The 22500-nt window shown below is 40.6% G+C and overlaps 1 protein-coding gene across 1 annotated transcript in view; it reads left to right on the top strand.

Moving 5' to 3' along the window:
* Positions 1 to 5367: 5367 nt before the first annotated feature.
* The window catches only part of LOC138969137 (acid-sensing ion channel 1C-like), a 20803-nt gene continuing 3670 nt past the window's right edge, over positions 5368 to 22500 (top strand). The window contains exons 1-7 of the mRNA XM_070341855.1: positions 5368 to 5690; positions 11951 to 12128; positions 13046 to 13278; positions 13620 to 13755; positions 15621 to 15719; positions 21324 to 21513; positions 22340 to 22402. Coding sequence (XP_070197956.1) covers positions 5455 to 5690; positions 11951 to 12128; positions 13046 to 13278; positions 13620 to 13755; positions 15621 to 15719; positions 21324 to 21513; positions 22340 to 22402 — 1135 coding nt within the window. The 5' untranslated portion in view covers positions 5368 to 5454. The remainder of the gene's footprint in view (positions 5691 to 11950; positions 12129 to 13045; positions 13279 to 13619; positions 13756 to 15620; positions 15720 to 21323; positions 21514 to 22339; positions 22403 to 22500) is intronic.

The following is a 22500-nucleotide window of genomic DNA, read 5'->3' as shown; positions in this document are numbered from 1 at the left end:
GACAGCTTGACTAAATGTAGTAATTTCGCCTTACGCGACTTGTTTATTGATTAATCAGGCAATCAAGATCATGAAACAAAGACTATAGTAATCCGAGCAGATTACAGTGTCAATAAACAATCAAACAACACCCGGCTGGGCCTGATCATGAAGGCAAACACACACGCAGGCACGCAGATACACACACACACACACACACACACACACACACACACACACACACACACACTCACGCACTCACGCACGCATACACCACTACCACCACCACCACCACCGCCAACAACAACAACCACCACCACCTCCAACAACAACAACGAGAACATCAACAACAACAACAATCTGGTATAGTCGATAATTTGACTGTGGGTTTGCGTGTAGCGGTTTTTCGCTGTTGTTGAATTGTTCAAAATGACACGGCAATACATTTCTTGGGACTTGATCCCTTCACTGCCAGTGATAAGATTATGCGAACAGAACAGAGACTTTTCCGCCTTGTCAGTTGCGTTTGCATGAATTGTAAAAGTGTGCAGGAAAGTGTTCGGCGACTGATTGAAAATAACACAAAGGCTGCCATTTGAAACGTCTCGGTAATGATCGGAAATTGAGACCCTCCCAAAGTCGCTCTGCTCCGTCAGGCTTTATTGTGTAAAGCTTTGGCCGGGCGTCAAATCACCGAACACGACCTCGAAGTTTTAAATGGAAGCCTATCAATATGTAAACGTTTTCCCAATTTTATCTTTGCAATCTGACCCCGCGGCTGGCTCCAACCATTTTGTCTGCTTTTTTGTGCACAGCAGTCCAGTTCTCAAGGCCATTGCACGCAGATTGTCTAACTGATATTGTAATCCCAGGGGAGATGCTAAAAAAAGGATAGATTATCAAAGTGAGAAGAACAAAATGCATAATTGTCATGACTAGTGATGCTTGAATGAATGGAATATTTTTAAATCCAATAATCGAGATACAGTCTTCTGCAGTCAGTGCTGTATGTGATGAGGAGTCTTCTGCAGTCAGTGCTGTATGTGATGAGGAGTCTTCTGCAGTCAGTGCTGTATGTGATGAGGAGTCTTCTGCAGTCAGTGCTGTATGTGATGAGGAGTCTTCTGCAGTCAGTGCTGTATGTGATGAGGAGTCTTCTGCAGTCAGTGCTGTATGTGATGAGTCTTGAAGGACCGTCCAATTCATGACAACTGATAGTGATGATTACAAACTCACGCACGCTCGATCGCACGCACGCTCGCACGCTCGCACGCACGCACGCACGCACACACACATAAACACACACACACACACACACACACACACACACACACACACACACACACACACACACACATATATATAAAAAGACACACACACATATATATATACAGACACACACACACATATAAACACCCACACACACACACACACACACACACTACATCATGTTGCAGGTAAGTGAACTAATCATAAGTGAGAATATGCACATCTTCAGATATGGACAATAACCATGTAACAGCAATATGAAAGTAGATCGTCCCCATGCGACATGATCGAATTTGTTGCCACCCGCCTGCAAACAAGCGAACAAAAACAACAATTATAACAGTAGCACATGATGTTTTAAGTGCAAACGGACTCTGATGCTGTTTGTCTGATCGGATGATAGAGCACACACAGGTAAATATTTGCTTCATTAAGATTATCATAAAGCGTACGAGCGTATGTCCTCCAATTTCAACTTGAACATACAGAAAAATCAATAGATTTGATGCGTCTTTTTGCAGAGTGGGATGTATTTGCTGAATTATTTTGTTTGCAGATTGACATTGGTGACAGTCAAGAAATGTATTAAGAAAAAAAAAAAAGAAAAAAAAAACAGTCGCGTAAGGCGAAATTACTACATTTAGTCAAGCTGTGGAACTCACAGAATGAAACTGAACGTAGTCCGCCGCTAGTGCAAAAGGCAGTTAAAGTGACGAGCCTGTTTGGCGCGGCAGCGGTTGCGCTGTGCTTCATAGCACGCTTTACTGTACCTCTCTTCGTTTTAACTTTCTGAGCGTGTTTTTAATCCAAACATATCATATCTATATGTTTTTGGAATCAGGAACCGACAAGGAATAAGATGAAATAGCTTTTAAAACGATTTCGGAAATTTAATTTTAATCATAATTTTTATATTTTTAATTTTCAGAGCTTGTTTTTAATCCAAATATAACATATTTATATGTTTTTGGAATCAGAAAATGATGAAAAATAAGATGAACGTAAATTTGGATCGTTTTATAAAAATGGTTTTTTTTTTACAATTGTCAGATTTTTAATGACCAAAGTCATTAATTAATTTTTAAGCCACCAAACAGAAATGCAATACCGAAGTCCGGCCTTCGTCGAAGATTGCTTGGCCAAAATTTCAATCAATTTGATTGAAAAATGAGGGTGTGACACACAAAAAGCCGGATATGACGTCATCAAAGACATTTATCGAAAAAAAGAAAAAAATGTCCGGGGATATTATTCCCAGGAGCTCTCATGTCAAATTTCATAAAGATCGGTCCAGTAGTTTAGTCTGAATCGCTCTACACACACACACACGCACAGACAGACAGACACACACACATACACCACACCCTCGTCTCGATTCCCCCCTCTACGTTAAAACATTTAGTCAAAACTTGACTAAATGTAAAAAGAAAAGAAGAAGAGCAAATAAGAGGAAAAAAAACCCACCCACAAACAACACGTCCCGCACAGAAAGCTGCTGTAGAGTTTGCTGTAGACAATGTGTCGAAATGGAAGGATGATCTTATGCAATGCAAAAGCCTGGATGGATCTGCTGTAATTTACAAAATAGTCTAATCGGGATAGAAGGTACCTTTAAAGAGACTCGTTTTTGGAACAGGTAGGATGCACCATCATCATGTTGATGGTGTGTCTTGAAAACAAGACCCACAGAATCAAAAAAACAAGAAAGGTATGTTGTTGGAACGTGTAATTATTGACAAAACAAAACAATACGTTCACAAATATATCGACCCAGCGGTCTTTTAAGTGCACAGATAAACACTTATTACACAAAACTTATCTTGAATTTTTCTCTCAAGATAACATGTTTTTTTAAAAATACATGTTTATTTGTAAAAGATACGTTTAGTGTAATGTGTGTATGTCTGTGCACTTAAAATACTGCTGGGTCGGTATATTTGTGAACGTAACGTTTTGTTTTGTCAATAATTAAACGTTCCAACAACATCCCTTTCTTGTTTTTGGATTCTGAGTTTTGGAACGTTGGCAGTCTATTTGTGTTTGGATTTAAGACCCACAGGGCACGAAGCCAAACTAGGCAACCTATATTTTTCAACTTTCTTTTTGACAAAACAAAACGTTACATACTCACTCGTACGTAAATGTAACTTGTTATATTTAGTCAAGTTTTGACTAAATGTTTTAACATAGAGGGGGAATCGAGACGAGGGTCGTGGTGTATGTGTGTGTGTGTGTGTGTGTGTGTGTGTGTGTGTGTGTGTGTGTGTGTGTGTGTGTGTGTGTCTGTCTGTCTGTCTGTCTGTGCGTGTGTGTGTGTAGAGCGATTCAGACTAAACTACTGGACCGATCTTTATGAAATTTTACATGACAGTTTCTGGGAATGATATCCCCGGAATTTTTTTATTTTTTCGATAAATTCTTTTGATGACGTCATATCCGGCTTTTTGTAAAAGTTGAGGCGGCATTGTCACACCCTCATTTTTCAATAAATTTGATTGAAATTTTGGCCAAGCAATCTTCGACGAAGGCCGGACTTTGGTATTGCATTTCAGCTTGAAGGCTTAAAATTAATTAATGACTTTGATCATTAAAAATCCGAAAATTGTAATTAAAATTATTTGTTTATAAAACGATCCAAAATTACGTTCATCTTATTCTTCATTATTTTTTTATTCCAAAAACATATAGATATGTTATATTCGGATTAAAAACAAGCTCTGAAAATTAAAAATATAAAAATTATGATCAAAATTAAATTTCCGAAATCGATTTAAAAACAATTTCATCTTATACCTTGTCGGTTCCTGATTCCAAAAACATATCGATATGATATGTTTGGATTAAAAACACGCTCAGAAAGTTAAAGCGAAGAGAGGTACAGAAAAGCGTGCTATGCAGCACAGCGCAACCGCTACTGCGCTAAACAGGCTCGTCAGTTTCACTGCCTTTTGTACGAGCGGCGGACTACGGTCATTGTGAAAAAATGCAGTGCGTTCAGTTTCATTCTGTGAGTTCCACAGCTTGACTAGATGTAGTAATTTCGCCTTACGCGACTTGTTTCGTTCTGAATTTAGTTACGTTAGTAGTCTTTCTGTTTTGGGAATTCAACTTTCTTTTTCCTGTTCTGCTCTGTTCTTTTTCTCTTTGCTTGTTTCTGTCTTTTCTATGACAGATAAAAACTATAGCTATGTATATTACGCTACAGTCCTGTTTTGACGTAAGCCTGTATGCCTTTTCTCATCAACCCATCATGCTTCCAATGCTCGTCTTAGTTTTAATCGCGCTGCAACCCGTTTTGGGCGGGCAAAGCAGCGACATTCTTTGACATCATACAGCATTGACAGTAATGTAAATGGATGTCGTTGATCAGTTTTTATCGATGCGTGTGTTGGTGTACATGAGTGGAGTGAATGTTTTTTAACCGCAATGTCAAGACAAATTCCAAACCTTGGACAATTAAAGATTCAGTATTCTGTATTCTGTAATGCTGTGATTTTTTCTCGATCAATACTCTGCGATTTGCCAATCATTCACCAAACCGCGAATCTCCCCGTGAGAATTGAAACACGGGTACGATAACGGTTCGCTCGTTTAGCCTTGGGTGAAAGGCGACAGGCTGGCCGTGTCAGCAAAGTCGGGTACAAATCGGGTGGCTTGATGGGTGTACCCGTAAGTTTGGGATTGCCCGACTGAAGTGCATGGGTTGCTGTGGACTTTGTACAACTGTGAAGATTTTTCTGGAGGTTGGTATTGCTTGTATTAGTTTATTTGTTTGTTTCTTTGGTCGGCTTTGTTATATGTTTATTGTTTGTTTGGTTGGTTGGTTGGTTGTTCGTTTGGATGGTCAAATTTCGTGTGTTTGGTCATCTGTTCTTTCGTTAGTTTCCTTGTTTTTTCTTTCCTTTCATTTATCAAAAATATGTTTGGCTTTTGCCTGAAATGTGATCAAAACAGGGACATTTGTTTTGGTTTTGTCACCTGTTCGGCGTCCTTTACTTTCTTATGTTTTGTTTCTTTTCATTTGTGCGACTGTTGATTTGTCTTGTTACCAAAGCTTGGATTTCTGTCTGAATGTCTCAGTGATTCAATATATTTCCATATAATTTAACATGGGCATGCGAATGAAACCGTAGATCTGGATATTGTGTAGCACGTTGTTGCAGTCTCTCCGAAGAAACCCTGAAAGCAAAATAAACTCTTCGCAAGATGCCGATGGATTTAAAGGCGGACACCACTCTAACAGACGAGAAGAAGTTTCCAGAACCCTTCGATTTTGGACGATCAGAGAAAGTGTTTCCACCGGACCCCCTGGGCCCCGATGTGAGTGAAAAAGATGAGCGATATTGGAACCTGGATGCCTCCCGCCTGCACCAATTCGCCAACGAGACCAGCGCACATGGCTGTGCTCATGTCGCGTCGACGTCCAGGGGGACTTTTACTCGGTCAGTGTCTTTATTCTATGGAAAGCCGTTTGGCTCATAACCATTACACGTGTAATAAAACATAAATACACGCGTAATAAATGATTAATACACGTGTATTCATTTCTTATTGCACGTGTAATTTATCTTTTTTCTTATGCTATGGAATAGCATAATGATTAAATACACGTGTAATAAATATTTCATACTCGTGTAAGAAATGATTAAATACACGTGTAATTAACATTTCATGCGCGTGTAAGAAATGTTTAAATACACGTGTAATTATTTATTACACGTGTATTTAATCATTTTTTTACACGTGTATGAATTATTTATTACACGTGTATGAATCAATCATTACGCGCGTATTAATTATTTAGTACGCGCGTATGAATCATTTCTTACGCGCGTATGAATTATTTATTACGCGCGTATGAATTATTTATTACGCGCGTATTTAATCATTTCTTACACGTGTATGAACAATGTTTTACACGTGTATTTAATCATTTCTTACACGTGTAAGACATGATTAACTTACTTACTTACTGCCTTTCACGCCTGGTGGCGTGTAGGGCAGCGACAAGACATGATTAAATACACGTGTAATACATTTTTCAAACACGTGTAAGAAATGAATAAATACGCGTGTAATAAATATTTCATACAAGCGTTAAAAATGCAGGAGTCACGTGGTTAAGCGACTTAAAAACTCGGACTGGGAATCCACATGAAAAAACACTCTATGCGTCTTCATCGCCTCGCTTGCACGCTTACAGCTCAAGATGGCGGAAGCGGCAAACGTCAATGTCACTTTAGAAGGTTTGCAACAAATTGATGCAATGGTTCACCTTTCGGCGGGTCTGATCCAAAAAAATATCCTCTAGCGGCGTCGCCATTTTGAGAGATCAATCGCGCGCGAACCGGAAGTAGAATAGACGAGAGTTGTTGCTTTGCAAGTCGTATATTTTCCGATTCAAGTTTTAATTTATTACAGGTGTATCTAATGATTAAAATACACGTGTATTTAAATCTTTTCCTACACGTGTATTTAATCATTTCTTACACGCGTATAAACTATTTCCTGCACGTGTATTTAACCATTTCTTACACGTGCATGAAATATTTATTACACGTGTATTTAATCATTTCTTACACGCGCATGAAATATTTATTACACGTGTATTTAATCATTTCTTACACGTGTATGAATTATTTATTACACGTGTATGAATCAATCATTACGCGCGTATTAATGATTTAGTACGCGCGTATGAATCATTTCTTACGCGCGTATGAATTATTTATTACGCGCGTATGAATTATTTATTACGCGCGTATAGGTTATGAGCCAAACGGCTTTCCATATTATTCAGCTTGTACTGGTCCCTGGTGTGTTTCTGTGCTGAATGTTCCTTGCAGCCGTTATTTTTCTGTTTTAAAAAGTTTAATTTCTTTAACACTCAAATTTACAGGAAAAGAAATGTCGAGAGATAGTTCCAATGACATGGATTGTTCCTGTTGGCAGGTATTTAAAAAAAAAAGGAGAAAAGATTTTTACTGAGTTGAACCATAATACGGCCATAAAAAGAGAAACAAAAAACTCTACGCACGTACGCAAGCCAACGTATATAATTTATTATGTGGCCCGAGTAAGTACAAAAATACACTCAAAGTCATAATGGTGGACATAACAAGACTGGTATATATTTAAACACTGCTTTTTATTACATTTATTCAAGATTTGACGACGACTGATCCCAGGTTGTCAGATTCAATCTTTTGGTTTCAGGCAGACAGCTCACCAAAATGTTTTGATATCGCTTGACGCGACTTTGTATGTAAAATTGTTTGTTTTTTCCTTAATTAATTTCGGGGGTAAACTAGAGTTGCTTGGCATTCAATTGTTTGTTTCTTTGTTTGGAAGATGCAATGTGGATCCGCCTTACATTTTGTGGTGAATGGTTTTTTTTAACCCCCCCCCCTCCCCGCTCCCCCTAATTTTGACGTGTTTAAAAACTCTTTTCATTCGCAGTTTCTACATGCATAAAATTTCGGATATCATTCCAGAATAAGCATTACTACCTGTTGGACCTGTTGAGAAGAAGATGTTTTATGGGAGTGTGTGGCAGTCTGTACTGAGTTTTTTTAATAATTTAAAAAAATGTTTTATTTACTTTTTATTTTACTTTATTGTTGTCACAGCAACGACATTGATGGTTCTGATAAAGAGTTTCTTAAAATATCTGAGACAAAGAATTCAAAGAATGGTAAAAAGAGTGTAATAACTAAGGTGGCATCCCAAATCTATTTAAGACCAGAGTTGCCCAGGCTCAAATGACTGTGTTTCTGAATGAGTTTAAATTCAAATTCAGACTTTGTGTTTTGTGTTTTTGTTTTGTTTTTAATTTCGTATTAGTGTTATTTTTTCAGATTTAGGTTCGTTTGTTTGTTTGATTGCCTTGTAATAATAATAATGTGAAGGAAACAGAGAGCAACATCCTTTCTCTTCATCTTGCCATAGTTCAGTCCTTCTTGATCTATGATCGAGGCAGACTTTTTTTCATGGCATTTCCTTAAAAAAGAAAAGAACGTCACCATTATGTGTTGTTATCCCCCCCTCTACATTCTTGCTTCTTTGTGTTCCAGTTGCTTAATCAGGTTGATCTCTCGTTTTTGGCAATAACCACGTTAATCAATTTTTGTCAGGGGAGTCTTGTTTTCTCAGAAGTTTACAAACGTTGTGAGCAAAGCAGTCATTAGCTGGTTCGATTAACCTGTCGGTACAAACCATTAGTCATTCTTTTGGGCTTAAGTGCTGCAGCAGACTTTCACACTCACACACAAAACGCATAATCAGCTTTCTTATTGTAGTTATCGAACAGGTTGAACGATTATGTCGCAAATGACTTTGCGAAATAGAAAATGATTGTTTGGTTTTGTGCTATGTAGAACTAACCGCGACCGCCTGCTTGTATCACGACTTTGTGTTTGGCCAATCCTATCGTTTGTTTATGATTCTCAATAATGTTGCTCTATGCAAATGCAAACCAGACCACCTAGTACTTGTGCTATTTGTAAAAAACAGGAACAACTCATCTGTGAATAGTTTGGCCAATTGAAAAAGTACTCCAAACTGTCGTTTATTATTCAGAGCATTAAGCTGAGGCTAAAACTAAGACATAAAGTTGGAGACAATAAAAAAGGACAATCGTTAACCGACACAAGAAAAAGAAAGTACGAGAGAGAGAGAGAGAGAGAGAGAGAGAGAGAGAGAGAGAGAGAGAGAGAGAGAGAGAGAGAGAGAGAGAGAGAGAGAGAGAGAGAGAGAGAGAGAGAGAGAGAGAGAGAGAGAGAGATAGAAAGGGAGGAGAAAGAGAGAGAGAGAGAAGGAGGGGGAGAGAGTGAGAGAGAGAGACACACACACACACACACACACACACACACACACACACACACACAGTGCGCACATATGAACGCAAACACACACACACAGATTAACAGGCTGGCCGACAAGTCAGTAAACCAATCATAACAAGTCGCGTAAGGCGAAAATACAACATTTAGTCAAGTAGCTGTCGAACTCACAGAATGAAACTGAACGCAATGCCATTTTTCAGCAAGACCGTATACTCGTAGCATCGTCAGTCCACCGCTCATGGCAAAGGCAGTGAAATTGACAAGAAGAGCGGGGTAGTAGTTGCGCTAAGAAGGATAGCACGCTTTTCTGTACCTCTCTTCGTTTTAACTTTCTGAGCGTGTTTTTAATCCAAACATATCATATCTATATGTTTTTGGAATCAGGAACCGACAAGGAATAAGATGAAAGTGTTTTTAAATTGATTTGGACAATTTAATTTTGATAATAATTTTTATATATTTAATTTTCAGAGCTTGTTTTTAATCCGAATATAACATATTTATATGTTTTTGGAATCAGCAAATGATGGAGAATAAGATAAACGTAAATTTGGATCGTTTTATAAATTTTTATTTTTTTTTACAATTTTCAGATTTTTAATGACCAAAGTCATTAATTAATTTTTAAGCCACCAAGCTGAAATGCAATACCGAAGTCCGGGCTTCGTCGAAGATTACTTGACCAAAATTTCAACCAATTTGGTTGAAAAATGAGGGCGTGACAGTGCCGCCTCAACTTTCACGAAAAGCCGGATATGACGTCATCAAAGACATTTATAAAAAAAATGAAAAAAACGTATGGGGATTTCATACCCAGGAACTCTCATGTCAAATTTCATAAAGATCGGTCCAGTAGTTTAGTCTGAATCGCTCTACACACACACACACACACACAGACACACACACACACACACGCACATACACCATGACCCTCGTTTCGATTCCCCCTCGATGTTAAAATATTTAGTCAAAACTTGACTAAATATAAAAAACTAACCAAGGAAGCAACCAGTCGAACAAGTAAACCTCGCCTATACACAGTGCACTAGCTGAAGACTCAATCCTGAGGAAAAAAAACCTGCTGACGCTTTCATGAACACGTTTCTATTTGCTCACTTCCAATAATATTTGAACAAGAGAACGGGAGATCCTACAATCATTAAAGCCGCTCCACCCTAAAATGATTCTTCATCACTGGACCCTAGAATGAGATCTTCTTCGTGAGTAGACCCGTTAACAAAAACATCCTTATAACACGACCTTAAAATGAGGGATTCTTTGTAATCTTGTGATCCGAGGGTCACGGGTTCGAATCCGGGCCGAGACGGACACGGGTCAACTTTATGTGCAAACTCAAATACGGTATCCATGTTCAACCCCCGTGTCGCCACTGTGGCACGTGAAAGACCTCGGTCATTCTGCCATACGTGCAGGTGGCTGATCACACCTAAACACACACACACACACACACACCATGTATGAGTGACGTCGAAAGTACACGCCGACTTCAGCGAAGTCATGACTTGAAAGTCGCCGCCTACCGCAGGCGCTCAGTCGGTATGCACGGGTGACGACCAGACCGCCGACTTTCAAGTTGCCGTGTAAAGCAAGGTCACCAATCAATCTATTTTTATAACGAGGAATTCCTTCCTTTGCGCATGCGCTAGGGTCATTCGATAACATCCTCCCGCTTCCTCGCACGGGGAGTTCGACTATTCAGAGACGGAGAGCAGTGAAATATGGGTCAGTGGGACGGAGAGCGTGGAGAAATGGAGGCGCAAAAGATGAAACGAGCAAGAGGGTGCCTGTCGCGTAAAAGCTGAGAGTCAAAAACGGCACCAGGGAAATATGGGTCAGTGCTACTTTGCTCTGAAACGAATCAAAGATGTCTTCGCTAATCTTATCGGTGTTGGTTCTAAAATAATATGACAAGGGAAGTGAATCTCGCAACAAAAAAATATTTTTAGTCCAGCACTTCCAACTATTGGGTTCTGTCTAAAAACGATTACGGCGAAAAAATTCGTCGACTTTGATGGCGGAAAACCATGAAAATGGCCATTCTGTTCACTGAAGTCGGCGTGTAAACCATTTAGACGACCTCCGGAGCACGTCTAAATTTAGTCGCCAGTTTCGGTGGTACAAGCGTGTAGTCGCCACCCGTGCATACCGTGTATCTCGCGGTTGGCGGCACTCGCTGTTTGCACGCCGCCTAAACGTTTAGACGTCACTCATGCATATCTCCCCTGGGTATCGCGACTCTGTTGCTGCAAGCTTTCCACGAGGAGGAAGCGACCCGGATTTTCCAGCGATGGAACCATAAAGTAATGCAAATAAAAAATAATTAAACGCTAAAATGAGAGAGTCCGTATTATGAGAGATTCGTCATAACGTGCTCATATCACAATGCCTTCTTGACCTATCTTTTTGATGTCACTGGGACGTTACCTAGCGATGTCTACATTTTTTTTAATGATAAAAGGACGGTAGTTGCAACAACAAATCAGGTCACTCGCACAACAACGGAACAGATTGGGAAAGCGATCAATGGTAGGACACACTATTCGCTCGAATGGGAACCTTTTTAATTATCAGAACTTTTCATGCATTGTTTGTGAAAATCCACACGGACAACCAACGCTGATGCGTGAATATTTGTTGCCACATTAACTGTGTTTGCAATCGGTCGTGGGGATGTGTGTAAGATGACCCCCTAAAATGGTGTTTAAGGTGATATATGTCTAGGTAAAAATATACTCGTATACCCCTGTACAAAAAGTCAACAGATCTGTGGTGGTTTTGCAAAATGGTTTACGCGGGAAGTAAGGTAGCTGTACAATAGTTGAGCGCTGTGATTGCAGGGTGGTGTGGGCCCTGTCCGTGACGGGGATGCTGGGTGCCATGGTCTACACGCTGTTCAGCATGCTGCAAGCCTACGACCAGTATCCCGTCAACACCCTCACCAAGGTCACGGTCAAAGAGGAACTTCCGTTTCCGGGGGTCACGCTGTGCAACCTCAACGAAGTCGACGTCAGCAAGGTCATTAATTGTACAGTCCAGATGTATTTCCCCTGCGGCCACATCGGCCAGAAGAAAAGCTCGCTTCATATTTTAGCCAATTCCTGAGAAAAAAACTGCAGCTTTTGTAAAGTTAAAGTTTGTTGACAATTCAGCAGGATCTTTTAAACAAACAAAAAAAAGTTCTCTTTTCGTCTGTTCGGCAATCTGCTAATGTCCACCCACCTCCTCTCCTATTTCGACTGTCTGTGTCCGATGTTGCTCTCCTCCATCCTTTCCAACCCTCCTTCTTTCTCTTTAAAACTCGACCTTTTCTTTTAGCACCTCCGTAGGCTATATACGGTGGTGTATTGTTTTCATCCCTCTGTCGGTCTGTCTGTCTGTCTGTCTGCTAGACTTAGATGAGATCTCTTGTACTTATGGGTCGATTTTGCTGAAATTAGGAGTGCAGTTTGTTCTCTCTCTCTCTCTCTCTCTCTCTCTCTCTCTCTCTCTCTCTCTCTCTCTCTCTCTCTCTCTCTCTCTCTCTCTCTCTCTCTCTCTCTCTCTCTCTCTCTCTCTTCCTCTCTTTATCTCTTCCTCTCTCTCTCTCTCTTCCTCTCTCTCTATCTCTTCCTCTCTCTTTCTTTTTCTCTCTCTCTCTCTATCTCTCTTCCTCTCTCTCTCTATCTCTCTTCCTCTATCTCTCTCACTCTCTCTCTCTTCCTCTCTCTCTCTTCCTCTCTCTCACACACTCTCTCTCTCTTCCTCTCTCTCTCACACTCTCTCTCTCTCTCACTCTCTCTTCTCCTCTCTCTCTCTCTTCCTCTCTCTCTCACACTCTCTCACTCTCTTCCTCGCTCTCTCTCTCTCTCCCCTCTTTCTCATCCTTGTATACCTCTCCCCTATTCTCCTCCTCCTCTCCAATTTTCTCTAGCATCCAACTCTTATTGTTTCAGATTGCCATAGACAATACAACGTTCAGAAACATAAAAGCTTACATTGTGTTCGGTTTCGACTCACCGAATGCGAGTGACCCTGAAGTTCGAAAGGCCCTAGACACTCCCATAGACACAGTGGTCAACGCTTCGTGGATTGGAATTAAGGAGTTCCTTGTGGGTTGCCACATCAACGGTATCCGGTTGGACGACTGCGGCGGCATTTTCACCTTTGTCCAGACCTCCAGAACAAAGTAGGTCTTGGTGGGTCGGTGAAAAGTATTTTAGATTCAATGGAAAGTAAGATTCAGGTACACTCAAGTGTCGTGTGTCTGCCCGGTGAGTTACACGAGCTTAGTTTTCAGTTATAAATAAAGTCGCGGTATCTTTTTAGAAAAACCAAAATTTGAAACAAAAACTCTCAGGATTCGACACACATTACATCTTGTACCCTTTGTTTGCATATAAGCAGTATACGTTTTTTTCAATGTTTGTATATAAGCAGTATACATTTTTTAATTTTTTTAAATTTTTAAATCGCATCTTTATTTTGACTTTATGCCAAACGTCAATGACGTAATCCTTGACGTCACAGATGCGCCTCGCTTGATACAGAACACAGCAGCCTGAAGTCTATGCGCTATGGAGGGCCGGAGAGCGGGATACGTGTTTATCTCAACGTACATCAAGACGGCTACGTCATGAGTGATTCTGTTGCCGCTGGCGTCAAGGTACGTAAAGATTCGCTGGAGTGGAACCCTCTTGATGTGAACGTCTGGCGAAAGGTATGATACAATGGAGTATGATACAATGGAGTGAGATAAGCGCTGTACATGCCATGCACGTGTCAAAAATGATGGAATTTCACGCATCCCGAAATCAGGAATTCCTGATTTAAGATATGAAACTATTCGCGGTATTAAAATCATAGAGCGAAACAACACACACAACAACAATCAACCATATTATATACTAAATACGTCTTTATTGGTATGTTTTTCTTCTTTTTTATCGTGATCTTTGGGATATTTATTTTGCGATTATTTGCCACTTCTGAAAAGTTTCAAGAAACGTTGGTATTTAATATTTTACCACGTATATTACTCTCACAAATCAGGGTTCATTCCCATCAGACACAGATGAGCTTCATATCTCGTACGATACTTACTGGATTCCAAAAAAAGGGAGTACGTTTGTATAACTCATCATTCATTTACCTTAACGTGATTTTTGGCATTAGGAATTACTTTACCTGCGAGTTCACGTCAGTTGCACGAAGCACTGTCATCTTTTAAATATACGTACGCTCCACTCCGTCTATGTAAACTACTTCATATTTATCTTGACTTTATATGTGGGACAAGAGAATTTGTCCACATAGACACATTGCAAAAAGACCAAAGACCAAAGACCTGCCTGTTCCCTTTGAAGAGGAGTTTTTTTGGTCTAAATTAATTTCTCAGAATGTTAAGTACCTCATATCGGTCTGAGCTTGTGAGTGGGACACGAACTTCCTTCCACTTATACAACATGGCAACAATCAACAGCTTTCCTGTTAAATGCATGCACGAATTTTTGGTCAGAATTGATTTTTCGCTGATTGGCATAATATTAACTAATAGTCCTCAGATACGAAATTGATTTCACACAAAAATTGGAGGAAAAAAAATCAAAAAATTCCGGATACTATGCAAAGCAGCGAGGCTGTTTTTTTAAAAATCATTTTATGTGTCTATATAAAAGGGTGTTCTTGTCCCACGGTAAAGCCTTGACAGATTGTGAGGTATTTACATTCTGCGAAAATAATACAGGCTGCTGATTTTTGCAATGTGTCTATTAGCTACAGGATGCTCTTATCTTATGTAAAAGCCGAGTCGGATACACGGTAGTTATCATAATTATGACAGTGAAGGTGTCGTAAAGGTGTCTTAAAAGTCTGGCAGCATTTCGCGCCACGTAAGCTCGCAGGTAAAGTCAATCAAATATAACTACAAAATTAGTTGAACCACGAGGTGTACAGATGTACATTTGTTATCAGGCAAGTATGAACACGGCATAACATGATTGAGGAGAAAGGTATTTTTTGAAGTCAAAGGATGGCCTTAGCGCGCGCAAACAACGACACACACAGACGCACACAGACACGCAGACACACAGAAACAGACAGACACACAGACACACAGACACACAGACAGACAGACAGACAGACAGAGACACAGACACACACACACGCACGCACGCACGCACGCACGAACACACACACACATAGACACACACAGACACACATACACACACACACACACACACACACACACACACACACACACAATTTATTATGCCGTTTTAGCGGAACAGGCAAAATGCTGATTACACGTAATCGCTTGCCGGTTCCGCGAAATTGGGCGCCGATTTCACGAAATTGGGTGCCGGTTCCGCGAAATTGGGTGCCGATTTCGCGAAATTGGCAAATTCTTTGTAGAAGTTCCAACATAGATTCGACAAATCGCTGCCAATTGCGCGAATTCAGCACGACATGAACCCGATCATTTGCACTACAACAGCGGTATCCGTAACGTATTGACGGTTCTGTGTGCAGCTGTTCGTGCATGAGCCTGGACACCTGCCCGACCTGCAAAGCTCAGGTATTCTTCTCTCTCCTGGCGTGTCCACCTACGTTGGAACCAGACCTTTACAGGTATATGGGTTGGGGGGGGGGAGGGGGTAAGGGGTGTATATGTGTGGGAATGTTTGTGTGAGTGTGCTTGTGTGTTTGTGTGTGTGTGTGCGTGTGAGAGTGTGCGTGCGTGCGTGTGTGCGTGCGTGTACGTATGTGCGTGCGTGCGTGGGTATGTGTGTGTGTGTGTGCGCGCACACGCAAGCGTCTAGTTGCTAACCACTTTCAACCAATACACAATATTACAAGCAAACCCTGCACTTCGTGGCTTTAGCTTGTCGTAAACAAACCCAGCTTTTAACACCTAAATGAGAGTGTTGGCCAATACCAGATTGCTTATTGCAGTATTGTCTGCCAATATTGCTTTGCAGAGAAACACTATCGCTGGTTCACAAAACAATGGCAGTCGCATTGATTATTGTTTGTCAGTCGCGCTCTGGGTTTTGATTACGAAGAGAGATTCCCCGTCTGAGCTGAACCAACACAGCACTCAATTAAACAATGAAGCGGTAATTGCAGACTCGCTACAGAACAAACACGGTGGCTTTGCTGCCGCAGAACGGGAACAGTGGCAACACGATATCCGTCCCTTTTTCTTTCACTGACCGTCTCTTATGGAACGTCAAAACAAACTTTTTACCGGTTAAAATCTACCGGTAAATGACCAAACCTACACTAATTTCTGCACTGGATTGACTCTCTTAACAATACCGGTAACATTTGGGCCAATGAGAACCTGGCGGTGAGTTTTGGCATTCAATAGTCTCTGCCCTGAATACTGTCATCAGATCAGTTCAGCAACACTGTGTGAGTGGTTTAGTGTGTAAAAATGTAACGGTGTCACTCCCTTGTGTTTTGTGATGCTGATTCCGTTAAAGTTGCTGTCCCTTTGGTCATTCTCTTTTGCGGTGTCCATTTAAAAAATCTTTAACGCAACATTTTGTCGACAAGTTTGTCAACACCTTCATACTTTCAGATGACGAAATGTGGAAAGAGTAGTCTTCGAAATGAATTTTGTTGAAGGTCTTCCAACTGAGACTCGTATGATATTTTGTCAAAACGAATCCTACTGACAACGACCATGAATGGAAGTGCATATCAATAGAAAAGCAATTAAATCGAGCCAGTTGGAAGAAGAAAAAAAAGAAATCTTCAGAACATGTCTGTTATTGAAATAACACAAAATTTGCACAAGAGCAGAAGTAAAACAATTTTGAAATTGAATTTTCTCATCCGCAATGTCTAAACTACTGAATTTCAGAAATGTTCAAATGGCATAATCTTCTGGAGAAGGTAAATCATGGACTTATGGGTTGATTATTGTCGAGTGCAGCAATTAAATGAGTCCGCCTTGCGCAAGTCAACCCTTAACAGTTGCCGAGACCATGCTGGCCGAAGGCAATGAACTCTCTCTGAGTAATACATGAAGGCGTCGATCGATCTTGTCGCTGAAATCACTGAGATCAGTGCCAAGGATTAACACAGAATTGTATGCGCTTTATAGGTTTTACTGCCAATGCACAGGTGAGCAATAACACTTTCCATCCCACTAGAAATGTTTGTGACCTGCTTTTACGTCACAGTAATCTGAGATAACAAAATGCTTGCGGGTACCCATGATAAAGGAGCAGAAATGGGAACAAAGTGAATATGAGCCAGTGGAATTTATTTTTTCTCATTTGGCAAGAAGTTCGCAGCATTAAGTATTAACACTTAACACGGGCGCAGTGGCGTGGTGGTAAGACGTTGGCCTCCTAATCGGAAGGTCGTGTGTTCGAATCCCGGTCGCTGCCGCCCAAAAGTGGAGATTTTTCCGATCTCCCAGGTCAACTTATGTGCAGACCTGCTAGGGACTTAACCCCCTTCGTGTGTGCACGCAAGCACAAGACCAAGTACGCACGGAAAAGATCCTGTAATCCATCTCAGAGTTCGGTGGGTTATAGAAACACGAAAATACCCAGCATACTTCCCCCGAAATATAGAATGCTGTCCCTTCTGCGCCGAGCGGCTGCATTTCAGGGCTCTCTCATATTTCGTACTGTTCGCCTTGAGTCGCCTTGTGGTGAGATATGTGCGCGATATAAATTCTCGTATTATTATTATTATTATTATTATTTAAGTTATTGAGACATCCCAGTGCACTAAGGGATTTATAGAGCAAATCGAGAAAATTCATTATTGAACGAAGCGCATAGCGCTGAGTTCAATAATTATTTTCGAGATTTGCTCTATAAATCCCTTAGTGCACTGGGATTGTTTCAATAACGATATTGTCAGTACCGCCATAGAAAAAAGAAGATTCCAAACGCACATTTTGCAATGCGCATTTGAATAGGCATAACTGTGTGGTCAGGTCGTGCACAGTAAAGATCTACTTTTGTGTGGGGTGTCTCAAGTGTGTCGTGCTTTCGTCACACGCATTTTAATTTCTGTTGGTAAATTCCAGTGTAGCGTTAATCTGAACAGTGATGATCTTTCAGAGAGACCTCATTTGAACTCGGAGAAAGGCTTTTCATTATTTGCGATTCGAAACCTCCAGTCGAGCTTCGACGGATTGACTATGCGGAGTGACTCCCCTTGAATTGACTCAAAGCGGGACTCGACGGTTCGCACATTTTCAAAACAAATGTGGCATATTTCTCGTGTTCTATCTTCACTCATCGGGGAGTCTGATACTAAATATGAACGGTAAGAATGCTCTGAACCCTACACGTATTATATCCCCATCGTTTTTTCGTTCACATTTGCCCAACATGTTAATTTGCTGAGCGGGGTTAATGTCGTCTGCTAGGCTACCTGATAGTTGCCAACCTGAACCTGGGCAATGGAACGACTGCAGTCTGCACTGAGTCTGTACGCATGAGGCAGGCTGCTAATAAATCTTATATATGGTAAGAACGTTCTGAACCTTACACGTTTTCGATTACGATTGTTCTTGCTTTGAAATAATAATTCTGAAACCATTCATTTACTGAACTGATGTAGTCGTATAAATTTCTGTGTTGTCTGCTACAGAGTCGATCGAGTCAGTCTTCCAAACTGGTCTAGCTGGTACGTTATCGGAATAACACTTGTGTTTTCTGTTAGCCGCTGGGAATTGTATACTAACTCATCATTTGGTAATGTGGATGATAAGCTACATGCCACTAACACGGCATATGAGAAGAATCTATGCAAGTCGGCGAAAATTAGATGAAACACAGCGGCTTCTATTTTTTTAGATCACTGGCACTGGCACAGGCACATGCAATCTGTCAGAAAAAAACCCACTTCTGCTTTAATTGAGAAGCAGGGAATTTATGGTCATTTGGTATTGTGGAGAATATAAGCTACATGTCATTCATTAATTCTGAGGATGAGAGCACAGTCTTGCTTAGGCAAAGGGCGCAAGAATACGCTCTGTGGAAAAGTTAGCGCACTCCAAGAGTGCGCTAACAGTTTTAGCGCATCGCCATTAGCCAATCAACTGGTTCACATCAGTCATGTGACACCAGTACTTACTGACAATTATTATTATTATTATTATTATTATTATTATTATTATTATTATTATTATTATTATTATTATTATTATTATTATTATTATTATTTTAACACCCAGAAGAAGGGTTGACATGTTTTTTGCCAACATTGGAGGAATATGTAGGCCATTCGGTATTCTGAAGTAACGAAAACTTTAAAACATTGGCGCGCACCTGTGTTAAATGATAGGAACCGCAACCAAGCATATATGGACTGGGTGGCCGAGTGGTAACGCACTTGCGCTCGGAATCGAGAGGTTGCGTGTTCAGGCCTGGGTCAGGCCGCAATTTTCTCCCCCCTTTCCTAACCTAGGTGGTGGGTTCAAGTGCTAGTCTTTCGGATGAGACGAAAAACCGAGGTCCCTTCGTGTACACTACATTGGGGTGTGCACGTTAAAGATCCCACGATTGACAAAAGGGTCTTTCCTGGCAAAATTGAAAAGGCATAGCTAAAAATGTCCACCAAATACCCGTGTGACTTGGAATAAAGGCCGTGAAAGGTGAATGCTCGCCCTAATAGGCTTGAGGTTTGCTGGCCGATGTGAATGCGTGATATATTGTGTAAAAAATTCCATCTCACACGGCAGAAATTAATATGTAAATCGCCGTGAGCTCTTGTGAGAAACGGCGATTAATAAATGTCCATTATTATTATTATTATTAAAACAAGCCAATCATCTCTTTTGGCATCTGATTGATTCCTTGGCTGTTGGAAAAACATAATCAAACTATCGGAGAAAAAAATCATGGCACACAAGTTAAAACAACCAGTCAAACACTGAGAAAATGATATCCAGGGGAGGCAGTGAGATTGCTGTAAGTTAAATGGTAATTTACAACGGGTTGTTTTCGTTGTCTGAGGACTGATTCTTGGTGATAACATCAGTGCTTACGTGATACGTATTATGGCAACTATTATGCTGAGATTGTGGCAGCTGGTTGTACTAAAAAGCAAGAGGCCCTATATTTTACAATACATACTATTAGATGTCCGTCTGTAACAGTGACCACATGCACAACAAGAAAAAAAGTCTTGCACTTAGCCTAACTGTCACTGACATTTTACCCTTACTATGAGAACAGGTTAGCTTGCATCAGAGCGCACGACTTGGAACCCTAATTATTACAGTAATTCGATTCTGTTGCTGTCTTATTTTAGCATATGCACATCAATAGGTACATTGGCAATGGGAAGGCAGGACTATACGGCAATAGGACTGAATGCTCATGATCTGGGGCGAGCTAGAATTGTATTCGGACCTTCTGTGTTTCCACACACAAAAAAGCCAATAAAGCCTGACAAAAGCGAGAGACAAAAAAAGAAAAAAAAAGATGAAAAAAGACACAGGCATGAAAAACGCCATGAACAGAACTCTTCATCCCGAATGTTCCTTACTGCTCCCTCTGACTCCGAAACAACATGATCTAAATATCTGAGCAGAGCCAATGTTTTAACCTTCAACCGTGCTAACCTTATTGCATCATTATTTTATTGCGCTTTTTGTGCATTATCTATTCAGGCCTGTTTTGAATAAGCACAAAGTGCAGACTGTAAAACGAACCTAAAAAGGACGGGGTTTGCTAAATAAAGAAACCTGCATGCGTTTAAAGCGCTTTTGCAAGAATGAAAACTATAACTGAAATATAATGAGAGTCAGTGAGAGAGGGGGAGAGAAAGCAAGAGAGAGGGGTAGAGAGAGAGAGAGAGAGAGAGAGAGAGAGAGAGAGAGAGAGAGAGAGAGAGAGAGAGAGAGAGAGAGAGAGACACACACACACACACACACACACACACACACAGACACACACAGACACACATACACACACCACACACTCACTCACTCAGACACAGACATAAACACACTTGCAAACACACACACCCACACACACACACGCACGCACACACACACACACACGCACACGCACGCACGCACGCACGCACATACACACACATACACACACACACACACACACACACACAACCGAACACTTACAACCTCCCCCCCTCAGACACACACACGCACATCAAAACTACAGCCGGACTTAAAGACCAATAACACTCAACATGACGCGCCACTAAACCACAGTGTCTGTTCTATTTTTGTAGTACACCTTCTTACCCAAGCCCTACAAGGCGTATGGAGACGAGGCGTGCGTGGACATAAATGACCCCTCTGACCCCGAGTATCCAGGGCAACTGAGACTGACGGACCAGTATTCCTACGCAGCGTGCAACTTGGAGTGCACTGTGGATGCAGTGGAGGAAATGTGTGGATGCAGGGGGGTGCTTAACTCAGGTGACCCATTTGCACATTTGCACAAGTTCTTCTTGTCCCACATGCACTTTTGTTTTTATTAGTTTGTTAAAAAAAAGAAGTACAATAACACCCCCCCAAAAAAAAAAGCAACAACAAAAAAAGAAGAAGAAAAAAACCTACCAAGAATACTGCTTGACGTCTGACAGCTTCCCAAAATTCGCGTTGTCTTATATATAATACACAATTGCCTTAATTGTGGCTGTTTCAGAATATATTCTTTCAAGTATGCACATCATTCTGCTGAAGTATGAAAAAACCCTCCCTGGTCTTATTCCACAAGTACCGGTACATCTGCTATGAGTTGTGGAGAAAACTGTTCTTATCCCGTATGCAATTGACCGTTTTTGAAAAATTTGTCATACCATATGTAGCTGTGTTTTAGAACAAACTTATCCCATGTGCAATTTACTGTTTCAGAAAACTGTTCTTATTCCACAATCATGTTACTGACTGTTTCAGAAAACTGTTCTTAACTCATATGTAATTTACTGTTTCAGAAAACTGTTCTTATCCCGTATGCAATATACTGTTTCTGAAAAAAATGTCATCCCACATGTAGTAGTGTTTCAGAAAAAACTTATCCCACATGCAATTGACTGTTTCAGAAAACTGTTCTTATCCCATATCATATGTAATTGACTGTTTCAGAAAACTGTTCTTATCCAACATGTAATTGACTGTTTCAGAAAACTGTTTTTTTCCAACATGTAATTGACTGTTTCAGAAAACTGTTCTTATCCAACATGTAATTGACTGTTTCAGAAAACTGTTCTTATGATATCCCATATGCAATTTACTGTTTCAGAAAACTCGTCGTATCCAATGTGCACAGTAGAACAGTTCTACGGCTGTTACGAAAAGAACCTGTGTGAGTCAGCCTGTCATATAAACATTTTACTTTGTCTTTCCTTTCATTGCTCAACACTCGACTCATTTTTTTTTCTTTTTTTTTTCTTTTCTTTTTTT

Source organism: Littorina saxatilis, linkage group LG6 (genome assembly GCF_037325665.1).
Source record: "Littorina saxatilis isolate snail1 linkage group LG6, US_GU_Lsax_2.0, whole genome shotgun sequence".
Taxonomy (NCBI): Eukaryota; Metazoa; Mollusca; class Gastropoda; order Littorinimorpha; family Littorinidae; genus Littorina; species Littorina saxatilis.
Note: the sequence above shows the minus strand (reverse complement) of the source record. Positions and strands in the feature narration are given on the sequence as shown.